This window comes from Apodemus sylvaticus, chromosome 1 (assembly GCF_947179515.1).
Source record: "Apodemus sylvaticus chromosome 1, mApoSyl1.1, whole genome shotgun sequence".
NCBI classification, from domain to species: domain Eukaryota; kingdom Metazoa; phylum Chordata; class Mammalia; order Rodentia; family Muridae; genus Apodemus; species Apodemus sylvaticus.
Window position 1 is genome coordinate 31261666 of NC_067472.1, and position 18524 is coordinate 31280189.

At 35.7% G+C, this 18524-nt stretch overlaps 1 protein-coding gene across 2 annotated transcripts in view; it reads left to right on the plus strand.

The window, feature by feature from the left end:
- Positions 1 to 18524, plus strand: part of Prkg1 (protein kinase cGMP-dependent 1) — a 1198874-nt gene that overhangs the window by 994796 nt on the left and 185554 nt on the right. For both annotated transcript variants that reach the window (XM_052187297.1, XM_052187287.1), the window contains exon 7: positions 5222 to 5316. In XM_052187297.1, coding sequence (XP_052043257.1) covers positions 5222 to 5316 — 95 coding nt within the window. The remainder of the gene's footprint in view (positions 1 to 5221; positions 5317 to 18524) is intronic.

An 18524-nucleotide genomic window follows, 5' to 3' on the forward strand; every position in this document is an offset into this window, starting at 1 on the left:
TATGTGAATCTATTATAACACTTATTTTTTGAAGTATGAAATTAAGTAGATTTAGTTAGACCAATCCTCTAACCTCATTGGTCAAATAATTGAACTTAACTTTTCTTTGTAAGTTATCCTTAAAGAGTATCTCTGTATATCAGGTTTGATAAGAGATAGGGAGGGAAAGGCAAATAGAAAAGACTCACATGCCTGTTTCATTATTGTAAGTAAATTCATTTCTTAATATTGCACAAAATGCCTAACTCTCGGACTGTAGTACTCATACCAGAAGGCTTACAGAAATGGTGTAAGCAGGAAGTGAGGAATACTATAAATCTTAGTGACTTAGATTTTAGGTGATTCTTTTGTGCTAATTTTGAATCAAGGTTACACATGTTTATAGCTATGGCATGCCATTCTAAAATATACACAATTTTTAATCGTATCTATTCATTAGGCTAACATCGGGAAGCTGATATAGAAATATATATCCTGGACTGGTTTGTAAAGGCTGTTAAGGAACCAGTGAACAGAGCTGAATAGAAAAGGTGCTTATAACCAGGCCGAAGACCAGAGTTTATACCCAGGATCCTCATGGTAAAAAGAGAGAATCAACTTCTGCAAATTGTTCTTAGATCTCCACTTGGACACATTGGAACCAGGGCATATGTGTGTCTACCTACATGTACATGCACATGCACACATTCATATATACACATGCACAATGAATAAAAATTTATTATTTTTAATGTTCAAGCACAGCTATGGTTAAAATCACTTTTACATTTTCCAGTGTTAGGGAATAAGGAAATGCTAACATGCTGTGATTTATATAACAGACAGGCAAACTTTGTTACTTACTGTCCTCTTTGTTAACTAACACCAATTAAAGAATAGGGGAATAAAATCCTAATGGTTAGAAGCCATTCAAGGATCACAGGAGGATGTTATATCCTGGAGTCCAGCTTTGCTTTATCTTTCCAAATTGCACATTCTTTGCTGCCAAAATGTGGCTACACTTAGCCAATCGGAAGGACACCCTGCAGTCATTTATGACTGTCCCATTTACTGCAAATTGCCAGTATTGCCTGAAGGAAGTAGAGGTTTGTAACCCATTTTAGTAGAAAACAGGTGTATTAGTGGTGCTGTTTTATGAGCTTTGTACCTGTATAAATAGAAGCGCTTGGAGATATACTCCAGGAGTCAATTACTCTGGCAGTACTCCGGTGCAGTCCTACAACTTGAGAGAAATCATCATAATATATTAGATTTCTTTGACCCAGTCAAGTTTTTCTCTAAACCACCTAGAGAATTTTTCTTAGTTGCTCAGCTCATATATGTTATGTGTTATTATACACAATTCTGACAATTGTTACATTCATTATACTAATTCTGACAATGACATAATAAAATCACACTAGTCTCCACTGTGCAGAACAGGAAAGCCAATGGTAAGCTGCAGTTCTAATGTAAATATGCTATAAGATTATAATTTCATACAACTTATTTATTACAGGTAAACCAACATAAACTTCTGTTCCCATGAATTTATAAAATTTATAAAGAGTAACCCTGGTAAACATTTTTTCCAAAAAAAAAAAAAACCCAAACAATAAGAGGCAGAAGTCATGAAAGAGGAAACACAAAAATCTCTTAAAGAATTACAGGAAAACACAAACAAACAAATGATGGAACTGAGCAAAACCATCCTGGATCTAAAAACAGAAGTAGAAACAACTAAGAAATCACAAAGGGAGACAACTTTGGAGATAGAAAACCTTGAGAAGAAATCAGGGGCCATAGATGCAAATATAAACAACAGAATACAAGAGATGGAAGACAGAATCTCAGATGCCGAAGATACCATAGAAACCATTGACTCAACAGTCAAAGAAAATGCAAAATGCAAAAAGCTTGTATCCCAGAACATCCAGGAAATCCAGGATACAATGAGAAGACCAAACCTAAGGATTATAGGTATAGATGAGAGTGAAGATTTACAACTGAAAGGGCCAGCAAATATCTTCAACAAAATTATGGAAGAAAACTTTCCCAACTTAAAGAGAGAGATGCCTATGAATATACAAGAAGCCTACAGAACTCCAAACAGCCTGGATCTGAGCAGAAATACCTCTCATCACATAATAATTAAAACCCCAAATGCACTAAACAAAGAAAGAATATTAAAGGCAATAAGAGAAAAAGGGCAAGTAACATATAAAGGAAGACCTATCAGAATCAGACAATTTTCACTTATTTTGTTTGAAAGTGTATGTGGGAGGATATGCATGGTTCATGTGTGTGTGCGTGTGCGTGCGTGTGCGTGTGCGTGTGCATGTGCGTGTGTGTGTGTGTGTGTGTGTGTGTGTGTGTGTGTAAGGTGTAGGTCAGAGGACAACTTGCAGGGGTTGGGGTTGTGGGTTGGTTCTCTCCTTCCATGATGTGTATCCCAGGGACTGAACTCAAGTTCTCAGGCTCCTCTGCTCTGAGCCCTCACACCTGCCCTGGCAAAGGTGCTTTCTTGTTACTGCTTGTCTCAGTTACTTACATATTGTTATAGTAAAACACTGTTACCAAGGCAACTAATAAAGGAAAACATTTTAATTTGGGGCATATGGTTTCAGAGGATTGGAGTCCATGATCCCAGAGCAAGCACATGGCAGTAGGAAGAGATTGAAGCTTAGACTGATCTGTCTGTTCAGAGGCAGAGAAACCAAAAACACTGGGGTGGCCCAAGTCTTTTGAAACCCCTAGGCTAGACCCCAGTGACACATCTCCTTCAACAATGGTGCACTTCCTAATCTTTACCAAACAATATCACCAATTAGGGACCAGGTATCCAAACATACTATACTCAAACTACCACAGTCCTGAACAGAAATTGTCCTTTTAAGAAAATGATGTCTGATAGGAGACACACTACAGTGACTATATGGCAGAAATGGATTTACCCTTGTTCAGTTTTATTTATCTAAATGCAAACTATATTTTAGTCTTCCACTGAATGCATGCACACAAAAGAGAAACATAATATACATTTTTAAAGACTTGTTTTTCTCTTAATGGAAACCTACAGTTATATTTTCTAAAAATTGAGACTCAGTGATTGCAGCAGTAATGTATAACTCAGAAAGTAAATTTATTCTGGTTTTTTTTTAGTTGGTATGCTCCTGTTCTCTGGGAACATGGCATCTTTAAGAGAGAGAGAGACAAGGTACCAAAGGATTCTGCAAATATCCCTGACAGTGCTGCATCAACACTTTACCTCTCTGTAATGAAATGTTATGAAATAGAACAGGATTATTAAATTTCAAATTAAAGCCCTGTGATGTGGGGCTAGGGAGATGGCTCCATTGTCAAGAGAGCATACTGCTCCTGGAGAGGACCTGAGTTTGGTCCCCAGAACCCACATCATGTGACTCTCTGTTATTTCTGCTTTAAGGGATCCTATGACTCTAGTTTGCACAGTCACATACTCTCACACACACAGAACTGCCCCCCAGCTCCTCCCACATATATAACCAATCCCCTAACACATATCATTAAAAGTGAATAAAACTACAAATCTTAGCAATAAGCCCATGATAGAACCATGTGCTTAGTAGAGTTTCTAAGTGGGATGGAAATGTTGATTTATCAAGTTCTAGTGAAGCATAAACAAGTAGAATTCCGAGATATTATTGGCTAAGATTGTGAGATTAAAATATTCTGAAAAACAATTTGACTACATCTTTAAAAGCTATCATTTGGAATGTAAACAAATAATATAGAAAATTTAAATAATTTTTAAAAAGCTAATAAATGTTTACCATATGGTCCATCAGCTTTATACTTCATTTATTCTAGAGAAACAAAAGTGTAGTTCTCTCAAAAACATGTCCACCAATGTTTGCAGCAGGCAACCCAATAGAAAAATGGTCAAAAGCATAACTGGATATCATCTTAACCAAATATAATCTGAAACAAATTGTTCTTCCTCCATTAGCATCAGGAAAATGCTCTCTAATCCCCACTTTCCAAGACAGAAATCAACCTTAGAATGCTAAGTGATAAAGACAGCTCTGTCTATATGAACTTTCATTCATGGGCAGTAAAGGATAGATATATGCTCAGAGTCAGCATCCAAAGAACTAAGCATATTTAGTTTATAAGTTTGCTCTTGTGTAGGCATTGACCCATCTGAAACCATTTACTCTTGGGTGCCTGAAAACAAGTATAGAAATATTTGTAGAAACTTTGTTAATAATATAATAAAAACATATAAGAATAAAACTCAGAGCTACATCTTCATCTAGAGAATTGCTAAGCTGTATACTATTTATGTAAGAGAATACAATGCAAATAGAGGACATGAAGTTCAGCTGCCTATATTAACGTAAATGAATTAGAACCTTTGAGAGTATGGGACCGGTAACTTCTACTTTAAGTAAGACTCCCCACTGAAGATTCTTCATCTATAAAAGCCTCAACAGCATGCAAATCAGTATTTCTATAATATAGTTTAGTAGTAACTGCCAGAGTTAAAACCGAATTTTCATGGTTTGAAACACTGTGCAGAGGAGTAATCAAATGGATCAGTGGAGAATAATAATTGAATTCCCTATCCCCTGCACAAACCTTCTTACTAGTAATAAAAGTTCTGGTCATTGACATCCTGTGTCTAGGTTAAGAAGCTTAAGCATGTTGCTTTTAATGTATTTAAGTGTTTTCTACTTCATTGTATTTTACAGGTAGGTGGCTTTTAACTATTTAAATTTTCCGGATGACAGGTGGTATTATTATCATTACTGTATCTCAAAGAAGTAAATGAATGAAAAAGTACTATTTAGTATAATTATACTTATTCTAGCAACAAAGAAAGCACCCTTGAAAACCAAAAGAAAACCATTGACAAGATGCAGATGCATCATTAAAGCCATCAAAATGGTTGCTTCAGTGCAGGTAATAAAATCAGGAGTAGCAATGAAGATTTACTGTAGTAAACTATTTAGGATCAATTCTTAGGGAAGCATAGAATTTGTAAGCATGCAGCTGATTTAGATCAGTGGTTCTCAATTGTTTAATGCTGCAACTCTTTAATACAGTTCCTCATGTTGTGGTGACAACCACAAAATTACTTCGTTGCATTGCGGTAATTTTACTCTTGTTATAAATCCTAACATGTTATCTAATATGTGACTCCTCCAATGCAACCCATTGGCTGAGAATCACTGATTTAGATGCTCATCTCTCTTTGTAGGTGAACGTTACTCGAGAAGACTCACCAAGTGAAGATCCAGTCTTTCTTAGAACTTTAGGGAAGGGAGATTGGTTTGGAGAGAAAGCCTTGCAGGGGTAAGTAGATCAAATGTGTAAACTTTTTGTTTAAGTGCTGTCTAAGATAAGGTTTTATTGCTGGGAAGAGACACCAGGCCCAAGGTAACTTTCATAAAGAAAAGTTTTAATTGGAGCTGGCTTACAATTTCAGAGGTTTAGTCCATTATCATCATGCGGGGAACCATGGCGGCATGCAAGCCAACATGATGCTGGAGGAGCTGAGAGTTCTATATTTTAATCTGAAGGCAGACAGGAGGAGACTGTCTTCCACAGGCAGCAAGGAGAAGGCTCTGTGTCACACTGGCCTGCCTCCACAATGACAGACTTCCTCTCACAAAACTATACCTCCTCCAATGAGGTCAGACCTCCTAACAGTGCCAATTCTCCAGGATGGGCCAAGCATATTCAAACCACCACAGGTACTATGTACAGTGTAATTAAAGTTGGGATTTCCATGAAATGTACTCCTCTTTTGGGGCCCATGCTAATGCTAGATGCAGATCTTTGGTTGTTGTATTCTCTAAATTCCAGCTGGACTTGTAATCTGTTTATTTAGGCTGTGGGATTGAGTCAACTTCTAATATATACTTGTGGTCTTAATCAGAACCTTTTCAGCTTTGGGCTCCTTCAGTATACTGGTCTGATTTGCTCCATATCTGATGATCATGCATTTGCCATTATATTTTTTCCAATATCAAAACTGGAAGAAAGCATGTTCAATGGATTCCCCAGTAGGATACAGTAAGCATTATCTTCCTAAAATGAAACCCACACAAACTCCTGGCTTGATGTATCTTTTTTCTTCGATTGTTTAATGCTCTGTATATAGGTCTTTACAGAATGATGCTGCTCAATTTCAGTGGTCCAAAGCTCATCTGTTTTCAATGTAAAACAATGTTGTTTCTTATAGAGAAAACCAAAATAAAACCAAATAAAGGAGACAAACAAACCCTAGAAACTTTCTAATCATTTGCAACTGAAATCATGAGTACAGTGCTGGAACATTAGTCATGACTGGGAATCAAATGGTGGTGTTTTTGTAGTTTCATGCCACTGGATTCCAGTGTCAAAGATGACTTTCATAGTTGAAAGCAACATACATAAAGGTACATCATTATGAAAATTCCACCAAGTTTTGTTCTTTTTAGTATCTTCTTTGAAGAAAATATTTTTTTTGACAGTTTCATATGTGTATTTCATAAACATATGTATATATATATATGATATATTGTGATTATATTCAATCTCTCATTGCTCTCTTTCATGTACCTTCATTTCCTCTGAACCTCTTCTTCCTAATTAGTCTCCCCCAATAGCTGCCCCATTGATTAAAATGACCCCTTCATGTAGCAATAGTTAACAGTCAATAGCTCCTTAGGAAGGGTGGGGCCTCATGGAGTCGCCCACTATCCATGATGGCATGTCATAGGCACTGTCTTATACAGGTATCTGTTGTTCTTCCTGTGTTGCTGAGTAGTCTTTGAATGGCAGTGATTCATGGCAACATTTCCCTATTCTCTAGATCTTTCTTTCACTCTTCTCTTCCACCATATTTCCAGGGTCTTGGATGGGAGACAATATTGATGTCTCATTTAGGGCTAGACACTCAGTGAATTCATATTTTAGCAATTTTGCCAGCTATAAGTTCAGACATTGCTACTCTAGGCAAAAAGGAACTTCTTTGCTCCGGGCTGATAGTAGCACTAGTCTGTGTATATAAATAAAAAAAAAAAAATGGAAGGAAATGTAACAACTTGTTTAAAGTAGTGTATTTCCTTCTTGGGCTCATGACCTTCCCAGCATGAGGCCCTGACTAGGTTTACAGTATAAGATGTATATTATTCTCATAGAGTGGATGGGCCTCCAATCCAACCTCAAAGCAGTTGGTTACTCCTAATATAACCATGCCATTATTGCACTAGTGGGAATATCTTACCTGGCAAGTTGATATTGCAGCAAGCATAGCTGTATCTGGGTGACTACTGATAGATAGGTTTTTACCCACTCAGTAGCTTTTAAAGTACCCTGTAGTACTATGCTAACCAGCAAGCAAGAAAATTCCTGTTCAGTTGCAATTTGGTTTCTCTGTCTTTTTTAGCCAGTATCTCTTTGGCCATATCTCCCTAGGAAGGGTAGGACCCCATGGAGTCCCCTGTAACTATGGGCTTTTCCACTTGTGTTTCAGTTCCTCAATAATGATTCAGAGGCTTATTGGTATTTTTTTAATGCTGAGGCCATAAACTAGGCTTGCTCACACTAGTTCATAACTTAGACTAACCCATTTGTTCTATTCTATGCCTGCCACATGACTAGCTACTTCTCAGTTTCATATGTCCAACTTGTTCCAATTCTGAATAGGTAACATCTCCCCAACCCCATATGTACTTGACTGTTTCCCACAGTTCTTTCTCTCTCTGCTGATGTCCCACCTTCTAGTTCTCCCTCAGTTTATTGGCCATCAGATTTTTATTGGAAGGCAATGCCTCTACACAGTACACAGATATTATGTTTTCCCTCTATCTATCTAATTCTGTGGGATAACCTAGGACTACTGAAATAGCAAACATTCTTTTGGAGGACCTATCTGGCTAAGTTTTAGCATATCCTTGGTATCAAAAATGTATTTTAAACACATTCTGTCTTCTCTATGCACTTCTGGAATGTCCCTCTTCCTCTCTACCCACCTAAGCACCTTCTAAATTGTTATCAAATATTTGCTACTTCGTAAAATCATCTTTTTATCTTCAAACTTCACTTCTCAGTCATATATTTTATACACTTGCATTGTTGACTTCTTCTAACTGCTTAAATCACCCACCTTTTCAGAACCTTATGTAACAACGTTCTTTAGAATTCACTTAATTATTTAAAATTTATTAGTGTTTTGCCAGCAGCTCTATTATCCTGTTAACTTGTCCAGGTCTATAAGTGAATACGCCTTCAATGAAAAAAATTCGCAGCTATCTACCCTTTGATTTGATCCCAGAGTTTTGCATTAGTCTTATATCCTAAATCTTCCTGTTGAATGCATGATGACTAAATGTAATTTTAAAAAGAACCTGCTAATAATGCCCTAAACAGTAATACCTTGTTATTATTTCCTTCACTTGTAATATTTGTTTTGAGCTCATTAGAGTATAGGGGTCATGTTAGATATGATAATGTGATTATGTGATTACCAGCTTGGCACAATTTAGAATTCCCCAGAAATAGTATGTTGATAAGAGATTGTCTAAATCTGTGAGAGTTTATCTTGATGATGGGGAAAACCTTCCCACTGTGCATGGCACCAGTCCCTAGATAGGGATCCTGGACTCTGTAACAGAGTGGAGAAAGATATTGAGCCCCAGCAAATGTGGATGTGTTCACAAACAGTGGATTTGTTTCATTGTTTTCCAAATTACTTAAAAGTTGTCATAATTTCAAGGTGTCTTATGGGCAACTGTGTAGTGTATATACTTTGAATAATGTTTGTAAAACATATCATGCCTTTAGCTGTACACATAATTTTACCATCAGAACATACTTCAGATACCATTTCAGATATATGGCTCATTCACAAATAAAACATTTTTCTTTGTACTAGGAATTCTTTTATTCTCATGAGTATGTTGGACAGATCATTAACATGGGTATGCTTTTAGTTAGATTAAAATTAATATACCCTTGAGTATTATTTTTAAAAGTCAGATTGCATAATACAAGCACTGACTAAGCACAGAGTAAAAAATCTGATATTTATTATCAACTCTACATCCCGATTCTAGAGCTCAGACCCTGACTGCTATAAAAGTCTGCCTCTAGAAGTTACATTGCTTAGTTCTGTTTTAGTGGGACCATTAGAATTTTATGGCCTATATAAGGCCTTTTAAGCTATATTATTTATATCCATTCCAATAGCATATTATTGCTGGGTAAGTTGGAGTCACTTATATAGTCACATTGATTGCATTGAATAAAGCAAATTATGCACTATTGTTTGACTAAATCATCTTTTTTGTCATATGATAATGGTTTCTGCACGCCAGAAAAAAGGGCAAAATATCTTTCTTTTTATGTAAGTTCTTCCCTATGTGCATAAAAACAACATTTGTGTTGAAATTATTTCACCAGCATGAGATAATTCATTTACACTTTGGCTTATTGTTCCACCATATAGGTCATATGTAAGAATCAGGTGTCAAATTTCTAAAGCAATCATGCAGTGTATATGCCTAGTAATGAGAACTATGTAAGATCGAGATGAACCCAAGAGACATGGAGAGAGTTCCTCTTCACCCAGTTTCATTTCCACTGTCACACAAGTATTAACCACAGAATATGATCAAATATTTTAGCTGAGATGTCTGACTTGGGTTGGACTTCATTTTTTTCATTTATTAAATATGAAACCCTGATAGAATTTCTTTCCATCTATAGTGGAGATTATGATTGCACCTTACTTTGGGGGTTCTTTTGTGGATTGTACAAGGAGACACTTGTGAGGCATTTGGGTTGAATATCTAGAAATTCATTGAGTGCCTCCCAAAAGTGGTCTGTTGTCATTGTCACCAATGCTTGTTCAGTTTCAGCTTCATCATTACTATATCAATAATGTCATCCATAAGTAGTTCTGTTAGTCCTTAGCTGATGTTTACTACAGCACTTGCCAAATTGTTACAGAAAGATTTCAAGGCAACCACTCATTGGTTTGTAACTCTGGGCAGCTCTGATTCCATCCCTTTCTAATTCTGCAAAGTAAGCTAATCAAACTAGGTGGTTTCCTTAGATCATAAGCTGTGGGATCTGGCCACTTTAATGTGGAACAGATTTCTGAATGCCAAATGTAGCCCTGAAGCTGAAACAGTGCTATTTAATACTAAGCCATTTTCATCATAGTCCCCCATACAGAAACTACCTCAGCTGTTGCCTTTTATTCTGAAGACCTGAGCCACATACAAATCCTGTTAATGTTTATACACTAGGTAATAAGCTGAAGTCGGTTTTGAAAACGCCTGTGTTTCCCCAGGCACTTCCCTCATGGACATGATCATGAGCAAGTTACTTAATATTCTGGAGCCTGCTTTCTCGTCTCATGTATTTTAAAAATAATAAAATTGTAGAAAACAAATATTCCAGTTAAATTTAGTTAAAACTAGTTTACTTGGAAATATGACATTACAGATAACAATGCAAAGTTTTCTGTCTTCTTCTGGTTTCTCATTTCTCTAGTATTACCATTTAGAAACTGGTTGCATACATTTACATAATATAGTGCCAGACTATAGTTGGCACTTTAGATTTTGCTTGCCTTCATAAAAAAATAGCCTATCAGTAGATAAATATCTATCATGATTTTAATGTGCACATTCAGCTTAATTTTTAAACTCTTTTTTACATGAACATCTCCCTTCTGTATGTGTCTCTGTATGAAAGAATCTCCCTCTTTTTTAATAATACATTAATTGGTTTTAGGGTCTACTCTAACCCTCTATGACATCATTTTCATTTTGTTGCAATCTGCAAAGATCCTCTTTTCAAATATGGTCATATACTCAGGCATAGGACTTGAGAATTGTACATGCAATACTCCACATTGAACTGTGCCATCTCTTCTGGAAGGTTCTACTGTGGGATATGCTTCCATATCACTACAGTCCTTGCTTCACAATGTATGTTCTAGACATACTGAAATCTATTTTGTCATCTCTTCCATGAGATATTTAACTTTTTCACACTTAGTTGCTATGATCTTTCGTATGTCTGGCTTTTCCTGCCATAGATGAATAATTAAACTTACAACAAGATCCAACTCTGAGTCAGAACTATGTTGCCAGCATCTATGGGACCTGACTACTTAGTAATAGAGAAACTAATTGGTTATGTAGCTGCCCATACCTACAATACTTACATATACTGTTTCTTATATATTGATATAAAATGTCTAGACTGCAACTAATGACTTAGCTTTAACACCACACCAAGAAAACCATCTGAGGAGACATGAAATTCAGACATATTTACGTAGATAATCTCCTCATCTTAATTATTGATGATACTATAGGAGCATCTTAACATCAGGACATTATCTATCCAACAGGAAAGAGGACTTTTAAATTTTTATTTGTCTCTGTGTGTGTGTGTGTGTGTGTGTGTGTGTGTGTGTGTGTGAATGTTTGCTTTGTAGATGTAGAGAGGGTTAAGATTTACCTTAGAGCAAAAACAATGACATTGGTTTCCATGGAGTTGAGTGACAGGCAGTTGTAGTGGGTCTTTGGAAAACAATGCAGGTCCTCTAGAAAAGCAGAAAGTTCTCTTTGCTTCTGAGCCATCTCTCTAGCTCACAAAATGATTTTTAATTAACAGAATTGGAATACTTGTTCTCTGCACTTATATGAAGAAAAATGAAGATCTCAAACATAAAATTTGTTGCACAAGTGTTTGAATTCATTTAGTAATCTAGCTAATACTTAAATACTATAGACTTAGTGCATCTTCATAAACATAGGTTATCAGTAGATAAATATGATTTTAATGTGCATGTTCAGCTTAATCGGGTCATAAATTATTAAAAAGTATATCTCTCTGTAAGGTTTATTTTTTTCATGTAACAGTATGTCTTTGTTTTAGCATACAATTTTATAAATAACATCATACCCAACAAATGCATTTAAGCTGTGTGTTTGTAAGTACTAAGTTTTAAAAATTATGTTTTGACAGATATAGCTATGTGTTTGTACATTACAAAGTGATGTTCTGATTTTTAATTCTGTATAGAATAATTAAATAAAGCCAATTAACTACCTCAAATACTTAAATTTTTTCTTATGATAACTTTTGAAATGAACTTTTAGTCATATTGAAATGTGTAGATTATTGGAAGTATGGTTATATTCACTATGCCATATCATAGGTCAAATTTATTTCTTCTATCTCACCAAAATATTGTATTTTCTGGTTATATACTATATTCCATAACTGTGGTGTTCATTTACATCCTAACTCACAGTGTGAAAAATATTGTATCTTCTGGTTATATACTATATTCCATAACTGTGGTATTCATTTACATCCTAACTCACAGTGTGAAATTACCTCCTTTCCTCCACACATGCTATCTATTGTCATTTTGATAATCGCTATTCTAACGGGTATGAGATGACATTTTATTCAGATTTTAATTCACTTTTGCCCAGTGGTTAGTGATGATGACCACCCACTCCCCATCTATTAGCCATTCAAATGTCCTGTTTTAGGAAGGGCCTATTTAAGTCTTCTGCCCATTTCTGAGTTTTCATTGTATCTATTCGTATAGTTATTTGTGTTCCTTATCTGAATGAATTACTTATTAGATGCATAGTTTCCCAACAGGATCCTAATCTACATGTTATTTCCACTCTGGTCATCATCCACTTGTTTTGATTCTAACTCCATTATGTGTGGGTCATTTCTCATCAACTTGGCACAGCTAGAGTCATCCAGACAGAGGGAACTCAACGAAGGAATTGCCTCCATCAGATTGTGCTGCACAAATGCCTGTAGGCCATCTCCTTGATTAATGGTTGAAGTAGGCCCAAGCCCATGATTGGCTGGACCATCTCTAGGTAGATGAGTTGTGCTGCATAAGAAAAGTAGCTTTGGAAGCCAGAGTGAGTGAGTCAGTAGGCAGCAGTCCTCCATAGTCTCTGCTTCAGATCCCATCTCCAGGCTCCTACTTGAGTCCCTGCTTTAGCTTCCATCAGTGATGTAAGCTATAAGATGAACCATGCCCTTTTGTTCCTGTGTTGCCTTTTGGTCATGGTGTTTATCACAACAACAAAAAGTAAACAAAGTCACACTTTGACCATTTTTGCTTTCTTTTCCTGGGTTTTTGAACAACTAAACCATCACTGTACGGGCTGCGTAGTGTGGTTGTTCACTCTACTTTAGACTAGTTCTGATTCTATTACAGGGCCTGTGCTTAAATATTCATTCATGCCAAACACATGAGTATATGATATATGGATATGCAGTTTGTCAGCATATATTAAAGAACATGCCCTCACAGCATGTTTATAGAGCTTTTGTCCAAGTAAATGAATATAGATTTGTGAACTCATTTTTATTTCTGGGCTCTCTATTCTGCTATATTATGTGAATATCTTATTTGTCTATTTTATGGAAATACCATGCCATTTTAGTTATGATGAATTTTAGTATAGTAGGAATTTTATGTGCAGACTGAATCAAGTGCCTCCTGATTGACTCAGTTTGCTCATAACTACCTTGGATTTCTCACTTATTTTTGAGACAGAATTTTACTACGTGTAAGCCCCAGTCTGTCAGGGAAAGCAGTGCATAGCCCATGTTGGTCTTGAATCCACTGTCTTCATGTTTCAGCCTTTCAAGTACTGGGGATATGGGAATGCTCACTGGAGCAATCTTGTTTGTATTTCTGTTGTTATTGATCACTTGGCGATGGTTTCATATGCCTTTTAGATCTTTTCGTGTTTTATGAAAAATGGTAGTAAAATTTTGGGGGAGAGTAATTTAAATCTATAGATTGCTTCAAATGGTATTTGGGCTTTAAAATCTCTTCCACTTTATAGATAGGAGGTACATTATCATTTGTTTCTCTTCAAATTTCTCTTATTGATGTTTTATAGTTTCAAATGTATCAGTCCAATGAATGCTCATTTTGATTTTTGTCACCATTTTAAATGAGATCAATATCTACTTCTTTTCTAGAACTTTATTGTTAATAATTATAAATGAAGTATTTTTTGCATATTGAATTTGAATTCTACAAGTTTATGAAATTTCTCTATCAGTTCTAAGGTTTGGCAGGATCTTCAGAGTTTTCTATATATTAGAAGGAAGGATTTTTAAGAGACAGTTCTTTTTAGAAGAATATCTTGGTACTTCAAGGATTATTTCTCATAAGTCAGATTTTCGTGGATGGCTGAAGATGGTATAGTATTTTTTTAAATATAAAATGGTTTTCTTAACCTAGCTCACTTAAGCAGAGACTCTTTTACAATGGTGAAAACTAAGTTACTTTAAAAAGAATCTCTCATTGCTAGTCTCTAATGTATCATTCAGACAAATAATTCTCTTCAGGTTTCACAAGATAAGGGGGAGAAGAAATGTAAATTTGAAAAATCTCGTCAAAAACAAAAGTGACTCATTTGAAGCTAATTCCCTTGTTAATGAACTCTGCTAGCATTTTGTATCTGTCATTTTTATTCCTTCCAAATATAAATGATTGCTTCTTAATTTTTCTTTCTGTGGTGTAGAAGAAAAATGGCTCATTATAAATCACCCTTTGTACAGAAAGCATGGATACTAATTGACTAGATTTGTTGTTATTACACTAACCAGTTTTGAAGCCTAGAAAAGTATTTTAGCTGTTTGAAAAATATCTCTGAATATTCTTGTCAAAATTATATGGCTCAAACATCATTTGTTTGTTCTGATTGAGAATGTGTCTACATGAGGCCAGCATTGAGAAGTAGGTTTAGTCTTATATGGCTCTCAATTCTTCATACAGTGATAAACAAGTTACACATAGGTCAGAATAAATACACTGCATGGAAATTGTCTTATTGTACATTCTAGAAACAGAAAAACTACAAGATTTATATTTTAGAATTTTTCAATCAGTATGTAACAGACACAAGCCAACTAACTCTTGCTAGGAGCATTTTGTAAAACACCAACAAATGGTCTTTGGGTACCCACAAATCAGCAAACAGCAATCAATTAAAAATTGAAATAAAAAGCACCATATACTACAGCCAAAACTATGATGGGGTTAGAAGTGCACACGCAGAAAGATGTCAGTCTTATGAAGCAAAAATTATATGTCATTCCCTGGAGAATTACAATCCCAATTAAAATACAGAAGGACTTTTTAAAATAGAAATTGACGGGCTAATTTTAAAATTATAATGAAAAAGACAAAACAAAACAAAAACTTAGCATGGCTAGACAGCTCTAGAAAAAAGAAGCAAATTTGAAGACTGATCCTACTGACTTTCCCTGTGGCTGCAAACACAAGACAGCATGTTCTGAAGATAGGATACACAAATAGGTTTGGAAACAGTAGAGAGTCCAGAAGCTAACCTAAAGGGCTGGTCAGCTCATTTTGCTATAACAAATTTCATGGATGGGTAACTTATCCAAAAGTAATAAGCTTTCTTATAATTGAGAACCTTAAGTCTGGGATCAGGGACCAGCATGGTCACATTCTAATGACATCTATATTGTACGTGCAGTTAGAGTGATTGAGCTCTCCAGGATCTTCTCTTAAAAGAGTTCTAGTCCCATGCAGTAGGCTCCATTCAAACAGTGTCATCCAAAGCCAAGTGGCCCCAAAAGGTTCCATTACCATTAGAGAGCATTCAGGTAAGATGTTTTTTTAGGGACACAATCCTATTCAAGGCATTTGCTTATTGCTTTGTGAACCATATAGAAAAAATTAAAATGTTTAACCCCCCAGTCAAAAACATTTTAACTTTTTTCTATATGGTGTGAGATATGCCAATTATACAGGCAGGTTATTTATTTATCTTAATATAAAGTCAACTGTGTCAACACCATTTTTGGGAAAATGCTGACTTTTTTAATTAAATCAGATTTGAGTTTTTGTTGAAAAGTCAACCAGCAAATGGCATGACTTGGTTGTGCTCCTAAAATATCTTATCTGGAAGCTCTACCAGCAACCATTTAACAAATCTTAGGGTAAAAGAATATATTATAAAATTTTTTAAAAAAACTTTGATTAGGGAAAGATTTCTTAGATAATCTTATTATAGCATGATTCTTTAGTGAAAAAACTAGATTAATTAGATATCATTAACGCTAAAAATTTTAGGTGGGATCTTCAGCCACTAGTGTCCCATTTTAAAATACTTCACAAATGTTAGTATATTTTAAATATGTGTTGAATTAATGTGTTGGAGTTTTCGGTGAAGAATGTTTGTAAGGTGTTCCCACTTTTTAAAGATGGTCTATGGAATGAGAGAGACAGTTTTGAAGAGCATTAGTTTCTGTAGTACACATACTTCTGCTAAGCCGATGCATGGAAAGATGGGAGAGGACTTGCGAATGTGTCAGCTGCTGTGACAGCTGTCACACAACACTACTTTTGATCTTATGGTTTCTCTGTTTACAATTTTCTTGATAACCATCTTCCAACCTGAAAAAAAAAAACTCTACGTTTTTTCTTCTGTCTTAGACATTTCATATTCAGTCTTTCTGTCTATCCCACAGAAAAGCACCCATGGTAAATAATGATGAGGACACTTATATTTTAAGAACCTCAATTTTAGTAGTTTTTTAAAAGAACTTTCCTCTAAAATACATTAACAAAATTAATGGACGAATTATTCTAGGATGATAGTATTAATTGTTGTTATGGCAAAGAAAAGATACATGTATTAAAGATATATGTGCCAAAATATTTGCAACAAAATGCATATAATCTGGACTTAATTTTGAGTCATATAGTGGGGTGGTCAGCATGTAGAGAAGTATAAAATGAGATAGTTCAGAAACTAATCATTATTGATGCTTAATAACAGGTACACTATCATTTGTTCTGTTTTCTCTAGGTGTAGATTTAAATTTCATAACATACTGAAACTACTTATATCCTAATTTCCTTAGCTTAAGTTTATTTTACCCAAGTTAAAGTTATACATTTATAAAACTAACTAAAATTATCTTTTGCATTTTCCTGTTAGAAATTTTTAAGAAGCCTAGCATAGTTTTTCAATACCTAAGAAATAAGAACAAGGAAAAGCCAAGAAATCATATCACCCAGAAAACATCAAATAGGCTCACATCATATTTTATACAATTATTTCTCAGTTTAAACAATGCCAGCAGATGTTTTCTTTAACAATTTCATGTTTAACTAATTTAACTTAAAGATGATTAGTCAGGAAATTAATTATGTAAAATTGCCACTTTGAGTTATTTCACCAAAGTGGCTGTCTGACAAATTCGGGGGTAAGATTTATGAGGAGAAAGGATACAGCAAAATCTATGTTTTCAGTAGCTACTCATATCTTGTCAGATGAGTGTTTTGCCTAAAGAGCTCTGGGATGGATGTGAAATTGCCCAGGAAATGAGATGTGGATTTATTTTGTGTTAAGCCTGAGTGTGAAGAATATGTTCTAGTCTAGTGATGTTCATAAATACTGCTGTAGGCATAACGAAGTGAACATGTCTACAAGAGGTGAATGGCAAGCAGGCACTAAAACAAAAGTCTTTTGTTGCTTATTCTCTTCTGGCTGGGCTGGATTTTAAATTACCATTTGTATTAGTTAGGGTTTTCTAGAGTCACAGAATGTATGGGATGTCTTTTTATATCAAGGGAATTTATAATGACTTGCAGTTTGTAGTCCAACTCACCAAAAATAGTCATCTGGGAGTTGGAAGTCCAAGAATGTAGTAGTTGCTCAGTCCCACGAGGCTAGTTGTTTCAGCTGGTCTTCTGTAGAAGTAGATTCCAGCAACAGATGTGCTAGCAAGTAAATACAAGTGGTGAAGAAAAGAGAATCTTCTTCCAAAGTCCTTATGTAGGTCTCCAGAAGAAGGTGTGACCCAAATTAAAGGTGTGTGCTACCATGCCTGAGTCGGGGGGGGGGGGGGGGGGGGGGAAGGGGGGAGCTTGTTTGGTCCCAGGCTGACCTTGAACTCAGAGATCTCCTTGACTTAGTCTCCTCGGATTAAAGGCATATACTACCTTGCCTGGCCCTAGGTTTTTCATAGGTGCTATGCCTCAAGCTCTGGATCACAGGTGAGTCCTCCAGTTCTGGAGTTTAGTTCATTCCAGATATAGTCAAGTTGACAACCAGGAATAGCCATTACACCATTATAAGGGGTTTTTTAAAAAAATAAATCTAAGTTAATATGCATACTCAATAGTGAAATCTCATTTGCTTAATGGGTTGTAAAGAATATTGTTGAAGGAAGGTGGAGATTCTCTTAGGAAATGGCTGGTTCAGAAAGAATACCTGCTGATGAACAAGGTAAAGTGAAACTTGGGAGACAGCTCACTTGGTAAAATGATTGCTGCACGAGCTGGAGACCCGAGTTCTGTCATCAGAACCCATGTGGAAGTGAAACCTCACACTTGTAATCTCAGCATGTGGGTCCCTGGGACTCGGTGCTCAGCCAGTCTAGCCTAGTTGATAAGTTCAGGACCACAAAGAACACTGTTTCAGATAATGAGGTAGATGATACCTGAAGAATAACAC